This window comes from Heterocephalus glaber, unplaced genomic scaffold, assembly GCF_053883595.1.
Source record: "Heterocephalus glaber isolate CG9 unplaced genomic scaffold, H.glaber_assembly_v1.0 deba00001190, whole genome shotgun sequence".
Lineage (NCBI taxonomy): Eukaryota > Metazoa > Chordata > Mammalia > Rodentia > Bathyergidae > Heterocephalus > Heterocephalus glaber.
Window position 1 is genome coordinate 231760 of NW_028258211.1, and position 13562 is coordinate 245321.

The 13562-nt window shown below is 41.7% G+C and overlaps 1 protein-coding gene and 1 long non-coding RNA gene across 5 annotated transcripts in view; one reads left to right on the forward strand and one right to left on the reverse strand.

Moving 5' to 3' along the window:
- The window catches only part of Hibch (3-hydroxyisobutyryl-CoA hydrolase), a 64960-nt gene that overhangs the window by 11599 nt on the left and 39799 nt on the right, over positions 1-13562 (reverse strand). For 3 of the 4 annotated variants that reach the window (XR_015451113.1, XR_002390593.2, XM_004868982.4), the window contains exons 9-12: positions 11473-11559; positions 7990-8048; positions 7299-7380; positions 881-1000 (exon numbers count right to left, since the gene is read on the reverse strand). Coding sequence is in view for 2 of the 4 variants with exons in the window: in XM_004868982.4 (XP_004869039.1) it covers positions 881-1000; positions 7299-7380; positions 7990-8048; positions 11473-11559 (348 nt within the window). In the remaining 2 variants the exon portion in view is untranslated. The remainder of the gene's footprint in view (positions 1-880; positions 1001-7298; positions 7381-7989; positions 8049-11472; positions 11560-13562) is intronic. The other variant, XM_087210709.1, reaches the window with a different exon arrangement.
- LOC147828237 (uncharacterized) lies at positions 5611-7984 on the forward strand. The gene is made up of 3 exons (XR_015451114.1): positions 5611-5696; positions 6787-6942; positions 7707-7984. It is a non-coding gene; the product is annotated as an uncharacterized LOC147828237 (long non-coding RNA).

A 13562-nucleotide genomic window follows, 5' to 3' on the forward strand; every position in this document is an offset into this window, starting at 1 on the left:
GAATGAAAAATAAGAACCAAGAGAGACGATGTAAAGGTGCAAATTTCCAATGATGAATGTCATTATACTGTATACCTAAAATGTACCAATGATTAGAATGAATAATCGATAATGCAAAATAGGAAGAAAAGGTCCAAAGGGGTAGGGGGAGTGGGAGGGGCGGGGGAAAGGAAAGAAGGGAAAGGAAAAATGATGAGAAATGGAAAAAATGCAAATAAAGTCTTTGTAAATAGGGAAGGGAGGGCTAGGAATGGAGAAAAAATAAGAACCAAGATGCATTATGTAAAGGTACAATTCCCAATGAGAAATGTAATTGTGTTGTATACCTAAAATGTACCAATAAAAGAATTTAATTAAAAAAAAGTTGTGCTTACTTCAGTAGCACATATACTAAAATTGGAATGATAAAAAGCTTAGCATATGGGAACAGACACGAACATCCCTTGTGATTGCTAAGTGTACTTATGATGGTACTTCCAATGTTAACCTACTGGTTATAAAACATGTAACAGATTAATAACTTCCCTCTGTGCATTATATATCTGTCTTTAAGTACTATTTCTGATTCTACCAATATAGGAATTAAGATTTAGAGTGTTTATGCTTCTTGCCACAGGTTACAGAAACCATGCTTGGTTACTTTCTATTTTGAATTTCACATGAGATTAGAGGCCTTCTTATGCTTACATTTCAGGAAGGCTTGCCAGCATTCTGGGTAGGAGTATTTCAACACACCCAAAGTGAACTGGTATGTTGGTTTTCATTTACAGATAGTTTTTATTTTTTTGTTTCTCTTTTTCCGTATTTGACATGGTCTACAATGAATACATTACTTTCCTAACTACACAGTGACAATACTTTTAATAATCAATATTCTTACCATGAACTTCTGACTTAGCCGATATTCCATAGTGAATACTTCCTGCAAGGTCTTCGAGGCCCCCTCCGTGAGTTGCCTTAGTGTGATCTTTAAGGATGTTGGAGACATTTTATTAATCACCTTTGGGGAAAAAAGTACTAGTTATAGATCAACAGCTCCCTTATTATTTATAATAAACTAACTGAATTTCTATGTAAATTATTAAAATATGGCACTTAGAGGTTCCTTCATATGCCAAAATCTCATGAAAGATCGGTGAAAGATTTGGTGCCAAAGCACCAAACAAAATTTTTCTAGTCTGTCACAAACAAATTCTTTACCTACAACTTTATATATCTACATTTGGAGCTCAATTAGCTAAGCAGTGCCACTCATATCCACAGAGGACACTTTATCTTAGAACATAAGGAAGTGAAGGATGTGCGGTAGGTACCCCCATCACCAGAGAAGGGACATTCAGAAGTGAGGGCTGGGCTGTGGCCATAGCTTAGCAGCATTTGCTGAGCATGTGCAAGGCCCTGGCTTCAATCCCCAGCACTGAAAAATACTTCCTATAACTTAACAGCAAAAAGTCCCCTCAAAGCCCAACTCAGAAATGGGCAGAAGACTTGTACTGGTATTTCTCCAAAGATGTACAAATGGCTAACAAACATGTGAAAAGATGCTCAAGATCAGTAATTACTAGAAAATCCAAGCCAAAACTATGCTGAGCTATTACCTCATGACCATTAGGACAGCTACTATCAAGAAAACACAAAGCAACAAGTGCTGGCGAGGGTCTGAAGGGAATGGAACCTTCATACTCTCGGTGGGAATGTAAGAGACAGCAGCTGCAGTAGAAACACAATGACCCCTTGAGAAATGAAAAACAGAATTACCACACCATCCAGCGATTTCACTACTGGGTGTGCATCCAGAAGAATTAAAAGCATTGCCTCAGAGAGTTATCTGTACACCCACATTCATATCACATTACTGTAGAGCAACCCCAAAGCGGATGCTGCCCAAGTATCCGTAACACATGAACAGATAAGCAAAGCGTGCTATGCCTATGTGGTGAGGAATCTTTGGGCTTAGAAAGGAAGGAAATTCTGACACACGCCACAACACAGATGAACCTCGAGGACATCATGCTAAGTGAAATAAGGCAGTCACAAAGGACAAACTCTGTATGATTTTACTTATGGAGCAAGAAAAGTCAAAGTGGCCAGGGGCCACAGGGAGGGAACAGGCAGACCGTTCAGTGGGTGTTTCAGCTGTGCTGGATCAAAGCATGCAGGAAGCTGCTGCATGAAGTGAGTATACCTAATAACACTGAGCCACATGCAGTGGTCACGATGTAGTTTTACACTGTGCACACTCATACCTTACACAATTAAAAGCATAACTGTGTGAACATGAGTGCGTTATGAGGAGTCTTATTAAGGTTCTCTAATGTAAGCCACCCACCTGTCAGCCAGGGTGCTTAGCCCACTAGCTTATGGACTATTTGGCACTCTGTTCAACCTGAAAAGAGGGACTAAAATGAGGTTTGAAGCTGGGGATGGCAGTGCATGCCTGTAATCCAGCTCTCAGGAGGCTGAGGCAGGAGAACGCCCATGAATTGGAGGCCACACAGTGAGGTCAAGGACAGCCAAACTGCATAGTGAGACTGTCTCAAAAAACCAAAACTAAGAAAATAAAAGGTCTTAGGAATTCCAACCTTATGCATTAAAAAAAAAAAAAAAAGATTCAGGGGGACTTTGAAGGAAAATCTAAGAAAATTAGAAGTCACAAAATGAAGTACTGTGAAAGTTCCAAATCCTCTGTATTTGCTATTTTTTAAATCTCATAGGCTATCTTATAGCAGCAGTAAAAATGTTTAAAACTTAAGAATTTTAAATTTATTTTCCTATTTGATAATTAGCAAATACACCAAAAAACTGTGTCAGCCCCACAGACTACCTCCTGGAGAAAGGAACTGCCCAGAAAGGGAATGTAGCTACAAGGAAAAATGCAGACACGGCCTGGCTTTGTGGGGTCTAAGGGAGGAAGAGGAGGTTCCCAAAAGCCCTTGGGGTGGGGTGAGGAGCCCCCAGAAGTCTGCAGACAGAAGTGTTCGATCATCTTTAAAATACGTTGACAAAGCTTTGAACAAGTCGCTAACAACTCTCTTTAACCTCTGAGTTAGTTTTTGGCGTATCTGTGGTTCACATAATGAAAAGGAGCCCTGTAACTAAGCTCTGTCAAGGAAGACAGTCCTCTGAGCCCCACATCACGATCTTCCCAGCAGACACTGATATTCTGGAGCCACATTCATTCACCAGAGCTGAGGTGGTCAATGACTAACGCTGAAAATCTCCCCCTCCAATGAAAGTACCATGACCCCAACTGTGAAGGGAGGCTTATCTAGGACTCTTCCGAATGTGGAATCACGTGGGAAGAAAATTCAAAGGCCACCCGGTTCCCACCCTTCAGTTTGGAGGCAGGCTAGTGGTTTTAAAACAATACTTTACAGCATACATTGTGCTGTAAAGTGACAGTGTACAGACTACAAGGTACTGTAATATGCTGCACGACTACACTCAAATGAAGTAGCTGAATGCCAACTGCAACGTAATTTAATTTGCCAAAAGTACTTCATTGGGCCTTACTGCTGGGGAAAAAAAATGGAACACTAGTTTCTATACTGCTCTACAAACAAGAGAACCAACTGAAAGTCAGAACCCTTGAAATATAAAATGATCACCCTCATTGATACCAAGCTGTTAAAAATAACAACCTACTTGTGTGAGTTAGGGAAATGTATGCCTGCTCTACCTACTCTAGGCCTATCTTGGAAAGTTAATCAAATTCTAGGAGGCAAAATAACTTGGGGTTTCCTCTTAAAAATACAGTGACAATGGGAAAATGGTTTTATTTTCACAAATATTACTTTATTAAAATTTTTTTCAGTAAGTTTCTTGGGAACTGAAGTGCTGTGACTATACCTACAAACAGAAAAACAAAATACTATTGGAGAGGGACGAGATAAAACACCTTTAAGTACTATATGAAGAGATATTTTTTCTTTCTTCTGTCTAGAAATCTCCAGTATTGCTATCATAATGATATGACCGGTCTAAGAATGTCAATATCCACTGTGCATACATTTATGCCAAACCAGTGTTGTTTCAGGTCAGTGTCCCCAATTTTGAAAAACACTACTTGAGGCTAAGCTACGGTGGGGCAGTAGATGGGAGTCTCTTGCTAATTTAAATAGGACTGTTTCATTTTTCAACCTTATTTAAAAAGATCATAATGTATATTAGGCAGATATCATAAATGTAATATATCATCAGGTGACTATTATTCAATGACCCAATACTTTTAATAAAGTATGCCTGAGAGCGTCTCTCATAAAACAAGAGGGACTATTTGGAAATGAAACACGGTGTTATGGTTGAGATCTACGACATCCCTCAAAGTCAGCAACTGGTTCATGGGGGTTCCATGCTCATTAGTATTGAGGAACTCACAGCTGAGGGTGCTGTTACACCCTCCTCCCTTCTCTCTCTGCTTCCTGTCTAGCATGGGCTGAGCACCCTTCCTCTGCCATGCCATTTCTTCTTTGGACCAAAACAAAAATGGACTGAATTCTCTGAAACACTAGCCAAAAAAACCCTATAAATTATAGGTGTTGGGTATTTTGTCCCATTGACAGGAAAGTGACTAATACATATGGCTACTAAAGTCCTACTCTGTTACATTCAAAGGATACACAGCCAGCTTGACTTTGCCAACAGGGAGACCTGCCCCCAGGTTTAGGTCGAGGATTAGTGGAAATATGGTGGACCCTAATGTTATGACCAGCTTCACATATGAACAACCTGGGTTATGACCAGAATTTTAGTTTTAACTTACAACCAAAGTCTTGAGTTACAACCCCAATGCTGGCTGCTTGTGCAGTCGGTTGTAAACAAAGACTCATGATGCCAGAAAATCATATGTAAGCATACGGGTCAGTCTGAGCCCAAGTGCACGTTTGTGGACATGATTTAGGTCAGTGCTTTATATAATCACTACAATTGCCGCTATTAAAATGGCCCCAAAAAAGCTAGAAAAGAAGCTAAGGAAGGAAAGGAAGGTAAAGAAAACAATCACAACCAAAAAGAAGGAAACTGGAGAAATTAGAGTGGCATTCATGTGACTGATCTTACTAGTATGAACAGCATGTTGAAATCCACCATCTCAACAACCTTACAGTGGAGCCTTGGGTTTAGCTCAGTGGTTCTGCCGCCTGCTTCGCAAGTGCAAGATCCTGAGTTCAAACCCCGGTCCAAAAAAAAAAAAAAAGTATCAACAATCTTACAGAGGAAAAAACTGTGCAAGGAAGCTAGTGTTGTCAAAGGTGTTACTCAAATTAGTAAGTCATGATCAACAGGGTTAGATGAGGTAAAAAGGGCTATCATTAGTGTGGATAAACAAAAAGCAGGTGGCAGGTTATAGCCTGAGTCTATAATTTGTGAAAAACCTAGGGCTATAAATGTAGATCTTGTAAAGGCTAATCTGTCAGTGAGTGATAATGGTGAAACATTTCGTCCCAGTGAGGAGTGGTTTCACAATTTTAAAATGAGAAGTGGGGTTCACTGTGTAACTAGGCATGGTGAAGCAGCTAGTGCTGATAAAAGGGCTGCTGAAAATTACATACACCACTTGGAAATGATGACACAAAGAAATGGCTTTTGCTGTCATCAAGCTTTCAACTGTGATGAAACTGGCCTTTTCTGGAAGGAAATGCCCAGGACATATAGTACCCAAGAAGAGAAGAAAATGCCAGGCCACGAGCCCATGAAAGGTAGGCTAACCCTATTGCTATGTGCCAGTACAAGTGGTAACCTCACGATAAAGCTTCTCTTATCACTGAGACCCTTAGAGTGTTCAGAAAACAAAGCCATGAAGAGTAGGCTAGGTGGAGATCTAACACAAAACCCTGGGTAACAACAGTACTTTTTTTTGAGTGGATCAGAGAGGCTTTCTGTCCCACTGTTAAGAAATACCTAGAGGACAGAGGTTTATACTGAAGGCTCTCCTCATCATGGACAATGCTCCTGCTCACCCATGAGATTTAGAAGAATTGGCTGAAGAATTCCCATGGCTCTCAGTTGAGTTTCTCCCACCTAATACAACTCCTCTACTAGAGCCGACCAGCAGGTTATAGCTAACTTTAAGAAACTATAAATCAAAAACTGTTCCTGAAGTGCTTCCAGATGGTCTCAGCTACAGATTTAACCCTTAAAGAGTTCTGGAAGGAACACATAGACATCCTTTCCTGTGTGGGGTTGAGAAATCCTGGGCCAATGTCTCTCTAAAGACACTGAGATCTACCTGGAAGAAAGTGTGGCCTAAAATTATACAGGAGAGACTTTGAAGGCTGTGTAGAGGAGCCTGAGCCTTCAATTGACCCTGTGGTTGATGTCACTGTAACTCTAGCGGAGTCCATAGGTTTACAGGTAGACAGTGGTGATGTTGAGGAACTGGTAGAGGAACACTCAGAGGAACTGTCTACAGAGGAACTTCAGCAACTTCTGGCTGAGCAACAGAAAATGGCAGCTGAGGAGATTTCTGAAGAGGAGGGGTATCAACAATCAATGCAGCAAAGTTCTTCTGAAATAAAGGAAACCCTCAAAAAATGGACAGAACAGGGCCAGGGATTTAGCTCAGTGGTTCCACCACCTGCCTCACAAGCACAAGGTCCTGAGTTCAATCCCTGATACCCCTCAACACCCCCCCCAAAAGGACCGAGCTACAAACATTTGTAAAAAAAGACCCACCCAGATAGAGAAAAAGCCAGTAACTGCATTCATTGGCTTCATGACAATGTCATATCATACTTCAGAGCAGTGTTAAAGAAAAGACAGAAATAGACAACCTTAACCAATTTTTAGTCCTGAAGCAGGTCCTAGTGGGCTACAGACTCTCCAAGGAAAAGATGCCAGAGAGCCAGATTCCTGATGTTCTTATGGAAGGGGACTCTCCTTCCAAACAATAACCACCTTCCATTTCATCTCCCTTCCTGCAAGCAAAAGATGGCAACTTGAATGGTGAGTATAGCATGAAATTGTTCCTCGTAAACTTGGCACATTTTATAACTTTTTGGTAAAAACACTAGGAAAGTTATTGGTGTTTCTGGTAAATTTTTTTTTTTTTACTATGAGGAGGTTAGTTAAGGGGTGCTTTGGGAGGTCTGGGATGCATAATGGGTATTTCCATTATTTCTTTTGAGAAAAATAGTTTTGACTTACAACCAACTTGAGTTATAACTGAGTTCGTAAGTCAAGGGTCCACTGTACTTTCAAAGGCTATGTTACCACCACAGAGCACGGAGACTCCTCACAGAGGCTTCCCTGCCCTAAGACTTCACTGCACTCAGGGCAGACAGGAGCCAAGCATTTATTACCTGCAACTGTTCCAAGGCAAAAGGTGAACGATCTTGCTGTAAATTTTCAATAATCTCTTCCACAGTTTTGGCTGAAAAACACCTATAAAAAAGCAAATGCTTGATTTCACCAATGTGCAATTTCCTATTTCTAAACTGTAAACAAATTTGAACACAGGCTTCCCTCAGCCCCATTTCAATAATGAAGAATTTTCTAACTTATTTTACAGAATAATGAAAGAGAATATTACTTCCCTGGGTAAGGATGTTTGTAGTCTACATTTAGTGTAAAATAAATCCTAAATCTTTTCTCTTGCATTTTTACATGGATGATGCTAAAAAAAATCTCAACTGTGGGAAAACATGCTTCTAAAAGGAAGAGATGGAGCTATTTATTTTCTAACAGTTTTCTTGCTCTTCCTTCCTTAGCTGCTCTGTCTTCCTAAGTCACTGCACACATTCACCTTTAGAGAAGATGACTTTGCGAAGACAGAAGATACGTTAGCTCTATCATTACTTTTGCATTAAAAAGAATTAGCAAGGAAGATTACCTAAGCATAAGTTACTTTCAAAGTTAAGTGAAAATAAAAGCACTATGCTACCTGATTCTCAGAATTCGATGCATTATCAAGCACAATTACAACTTTACCAAATTCAATTTAATGTGGTCTTTCCAAAAGAACAGATATAATTGAGATCTCTTTTAAAGTACCTGTTTATTTTGTCCATATGTTCTGCGAGTATAAAAGGTTTGTCTCGATCAATCTTGGACTGTTTGAAAAGAAATAATTTGAAGTAACTCAAATCTTTTTAAAATTCTTAAAACTTCTCACGTGATTGTTGGGAGCAATGCTGCATAATTTTAGGGAAAAATCATTTGGTTAGCTTAGTTCTCCTGCCTACAGCCCAGCTATGGAATTCCGAGACATAATTCCATTTTGGCCTCAGGTCACAACTGAGACCTCAATGATCCGGTGGTGCTGTGATTCTCCAGAACAAGAAACATCCTGGGAGCTGAAAACATCCTGGGAGGAACAAACATCTACTCAGTTCCTCATTGTTCTTGGACTGTTAGCATCTTGTTTACCCAGATGTACTGAACTCTCTGCAAGTCATTTGTTACATTTGTTTCTCCCGATGTACTGAATAAAACGTGTGGTAAGCTGGGGGCTTTCGTCTTTGCAGCCCAGAGCAGCACTGATCAGACCCAAAGCTCAAGCTTCTTCTCAGTCTCATTTTTCTACCTTTCCTGTAATTCGCCGTGTACTGCCATGGCTCGCAGGAGACTAGGACTTAACTGCAGAGGTTCTAGGACTGCGTCTCCTTTCCCTGTTCCCTACTCGTAATGATACACTTTGTGACAGATTACGACTTTCACTCAAATTACATCTAAGAGTCTCATAAGTAACGACCCCCAGAGAGCATGTACGCCACACTAGCTCCTCAGTGTCAGAGGCAAAAAGTGTTCCTGTATTTTTATGTATGTCATGAGGATCTAAATCCACCTATGAATCTCGGGAGTGCAGGACCCTGAGAGCTCATCCTGCCAAGTTTCCATCTAACCAAGAAATTCCCATTACCTCCTGGTGACTGCCAGTTCTGACCTGCAGGCAGAGGAAGGTGTTTGACAGCGCCAGTCATCAGCTCTTGCTGTTCAGTCCCCTCGTCTTTGTATTTCCAGTTACTCTGTTTCTCCTTAATGATTCAGCGCACAGCACAATGCTGTGAGCCTCATAATCCAGGTGTTGCCAAGGTCATTCCTAAAGTGAGGCCCACACATCACAGCTGCAGGTGGGGCTGGGTCACAGCTGAGCACAAGGAAAGGCAACAGGGCTCACAGGCCATGCTCGTTTTGAATACAATTTTGCAAACAGGACACCACTAGTTAGTGCTGACCCATGCCCATTACTCAGTTACTTATTCCAAGCTCCAATCAACTAAATTTGAAACAAATCTGTGCCCTGGGCTGGGGATTTAGCTCAGTGGCACTGTGCCTGCCTTGCAAGCACACGGTCCTGAGTACAGTCCTGAGTTCGATCCCTAGTACTGGGGAAAAAAAAAATCTGTGGCTGAAGGCTACATTTCCTCCTATCCTCTACTACGAATTCGTCCTACACCTTGAGTACTTCATTCTCACTTATCTTTACTCAATTTCCCAAGTTACTATTAGACAGATCACTCTAAACTCAAAGGGCTAGGGGCCGGGAATTTAGCTCAATGGCTCTGCTGCCTGCCTCGCAAGCACAAGGTCCTGAGTTCAATCCCCGGTACCAAAAATAAACTCAAAGGGCTGTTTTTGCATCCGTATTCTTTTCCCTGACTTACTTTTCTTAGTTTTAAGTCAATTTGATCAAAATGCTGCCAACATTCTCATCCCAATCATTGAAAAAAAGAAGTCCAAAATGACCTCCCCAGACTGCTACTTACCATGGAACAGAACTCTGGGAAGGCCCTGCAGCCTCCACACCAAGGTCAGGGACCCCAATGCCCGACAGCCGCGGACAGGCCTCCCCAGCTACACCCAGAGCACTCAGGGCTCGCGGGCCCGGGTCCTGCTCTGGAGCCCTTCAGTTCTGAGTAACTTTTTGGTACTGTTTCTCTAAATATTTCTTTACCTCATCTTCTCTGTAATGAATTCTTACTAATTAAACTAGCACCTTGGTTTAGGAACTAATTCTTCCCATGTTTCTGAAATGTCCCCACAAGGTCAATGTTAAACCTAACCACTGAATTTGATTCAGTTCTCATCCAATTCAGTTTGCGACCAGAATTGTGGAAAGAATTCAGTTTGTGTACTGGATGGACCCCCATATATTCCATCACATTATCCTTTTTTCCCCTTTTGAGTTTCTCAACTGTCAATTTTAATCACTCTGCCGTGGCTTTTTCCCATTTTTGCTAGCATTTTATACTCTTATTCTCATTATAACGTGGTGTTCCTTAGGTTGGTGAGTCATTTTCTCTCATCCGAAGAGAACAATTGTAAGTTTTTGCAGGTGTTTTGTTTTTTAAAGTTTCCTCTCTTCTCTGCACTGTCTGCTATCTTTTATTGCCTTGTTTGTTTTGCCCCAGCAACACTTGTTTCTATGCGCAGGACAGAAAGCTTTCTGTGTAGTGTCAACTCACAGGACTATGAATGATGTGATGCTTGTGAGATCACCAAACACCAATGTGTCTGTCATTAAGGGGCTATGACTGTCAGCATCTACAGGGCTTCTTTTCCTTCCACTGCTCAGGCGTCAGTGGTCCACACTGGCTCTGCAAGCCAACTGGTCAGAGGGCTGTGGGTTTTCTTGTGGGGTACGCACCTCCTCTTTTCACTGAAGCACCTCACCAACCTGCCCTCGACCTGTCTGCTTTGGTCTCTAAAGAGCAAGTTTCTACTCTGCTGCTAGGCTAGGAGAAGACAGCCACTCTTGGTTTTATAGGATGAGGACTTTTGAACATTTAACCGCTGCTTATAAAAACTTAGAACACATTGTTTTTCTGCCCCTATCCACATTCTAGTCTTTCTTCTTTTTTCTGGCAGTGCTGGGGATCCAGGTCAGGGCTTGCACACACTAGGCAAATCTCTGCCGCTGAGTCACTCCCCAGTCCTGCATGCCAGTCTTCAGAGACAGCTGGCTCCTTTCGAAGGATCTAGAGCAGAGTCCACTCGCCTCTTGCCCACGCTGCCCACACTGAAGAACGACTTTGGCATTCTCAGGTCTGTTAGCTACCCTGACCCTTCTCCTCCTGCTCTAAGCTCCAAAATCCTGACAACTCACACCTGCCGCTGTCTCCTCTTGTGTTCTATTTGACTTTGTGGATTTATGCCTTTTTATTCCCGTATTACAATTTTAGTTTCACAAAGAAGTGTGAATTCATTATCATGATGTGCAACTAGATTTTGTGTGTTTTGATAGTCTTGGCTTTTATAAGAAAATTTAAGTTAGATAACATAAGTAAGGAATGAAACACTGCTACATATGTTATTATTAAAGATAGGGATGGGTTTCACTTAGCATCTCTACAGTGTGGCATGGGCCCCTGCAGCAGAAATGCCACACTGCAGGGTGAAAGCCTTGGCAAGGGCCGACCACAAGGCCCTGTGCCGAAGCTCACCATCGGCAACAAGACAAAATGACCCTAAGATTTGCCAACAGCTCACTTTTTCCACAGGCATAGAACCCTGAGGGAGAACACACAGGATTACCTCTGTATGGTAGGTTCCTAGGACTTCTGCAATGTTTTCTTTGGAAGGAGATTTCAAGGCTGACAAATCTTCCTCTAACATGCCCAACTAAAGGAAGGGAAAAAGGAAAACAGATTAGAAATCCAGAGAAAAACAAAAAACTACTAAATAATCTCATTCTTTCCTAGAATCCTTGCCTCAAAATGCGGGTGCTCTCTCTCCAGCTTGAGCCCAACACATATGCAATGAGTACAATGCACACCCAGGCCTGTACACCCAATGCTGCTTCAGGAAGGATGGTCAGAGATCGCAGGAACTAAGGAGCACCCCAAATCCAGTCCAAATCACTTCTGGTCCCAAGCATTTCAGATAAAAGATACTGACCCTGCATTGCAACCAAAGGTCTGATTTACAGTGGCACCTCGGCTAAAAAATTGTGAACAATCTGGTTCACAAACAAAAGCATTTGGGAAATTTTGTTTTTGTCTGCAAACTCTACATCAGGTGACAAACATGACCGTGGCCATCTTTTCCAAAACCATGGAACAAATTAAGTTTGTGAACCGAGGTACGACCTACATTAATTTTAAGTAAGCTCGCCACACATTAGATGCTACTATAGTCACCACCGCACAGCTCTGTAATAACAGTCCCACCCCCTCTGCCACCTAAGCCCCATGATCTGTCCTACAGCCAAGGGGACTTCGTGCTATTTCCTTGCCACTGTGGTTTATTTATTCGACTTGGAGTGCTTTTTCCTCACAGTATTCATCGTAATTGCCAGCTGAACTGCAACCTTGAGAAAAAAGCTTTAGTCTTTCCTTCTTTTTGAAATTAATTTTATTGGTACATTTTAGGTATACAATATAATGACATTCATCATGGGGAATGTGCACCTTTATGTAATCTATCTTGGTTATTTTTTCCCCTTCCCCTCCCCTCCCTTTAACTCCTCCATCCCTCCCTATTTAGACTTTGTTTCCATTTTTTTTCATTTTCTCATGTAAATTCCATTCCCTTCTTTCCTTTCCCCTACCCTTCCCACTTTCCCTTCCCCTTTGCCCCTGTAGTCCTTTCTTACAGGAAGCTCTTCCTCCTTCCAATCCTGAGTACTTTCTTTGCACATATCCTGTTTCTACACTCATCACACTGTACTCTGCCAGGTGAGACAGAGGGTGATTTACCTTCTGTGCCCACCTCCAATCCATCCCTCAATGCGTATTACTCATTTCTGTGTCTCCTATAGGCCCTGTGAATGGCAGTTCATCTGCTGCAAGTGACAAAGGTGCAAGGTGCCAAAGGGGGCAAAAGACTACACATCCACTTTCTCTTCTACTCTTAACTAAATTCCACTATCGTCAAGGGTGGCCCTGCCTGAATGGGCACCAGAGACCCCGTGCAGACTTCTCAGTTCAGCTCAGGGAAGGAAGGGACAGTGCCTACTCCATGTGTCTGAGGACACCCACAACGTGAGACAGACCTGAAGCTTCAACTTGTGACACTGGACAGGGACCACCTCCGATTTCCCGTATGAAGTACATTTTTCAGAATCCATTAACAGTGTGAGAAACAAGACCAAGGGCAACTAACATAAAAACTTTCACAGCTATTTTATAAACTTTGAAGAGAATTCTCTTAGCAGCCAATCAGTACATTTTTGTTATCCAGCTGTTTTACTTTGCTGGTTGGTAGGCCAGAGAGGTTGTGTGAGATTAAAGATTTATGATTTGTAAACCATCCTTAGGGATTTGTAGAATAGTCTCAAGGTCCAGTGGCCCAAACAGAAGAACTTTAGAAAGTGGCACATGGATACAGTAGTTCATCCTGTGTAATGTAAGTGATTCAAAGAAAAATCTGTCACCTCTTTGAAAAAAAAAAAGCATACACACACTATGTGCTGAATTTAAAAATATTAAGTTAAAATTTGAATGTTACCATATGAAAGTTCCTGAGCTGAGTATGTAGCATAAATTTTCTAATTTAATTTTGTAATAGTCCTTCCATTCTCCTGAAACATCCTCCTCTCAAGCTGAGGTACCCTTCAAAGATCACGTGCTTCCTGGGGAGAGGGCTTCACCCCACAATTCCAAGGACAGAGCACACACTCAGTG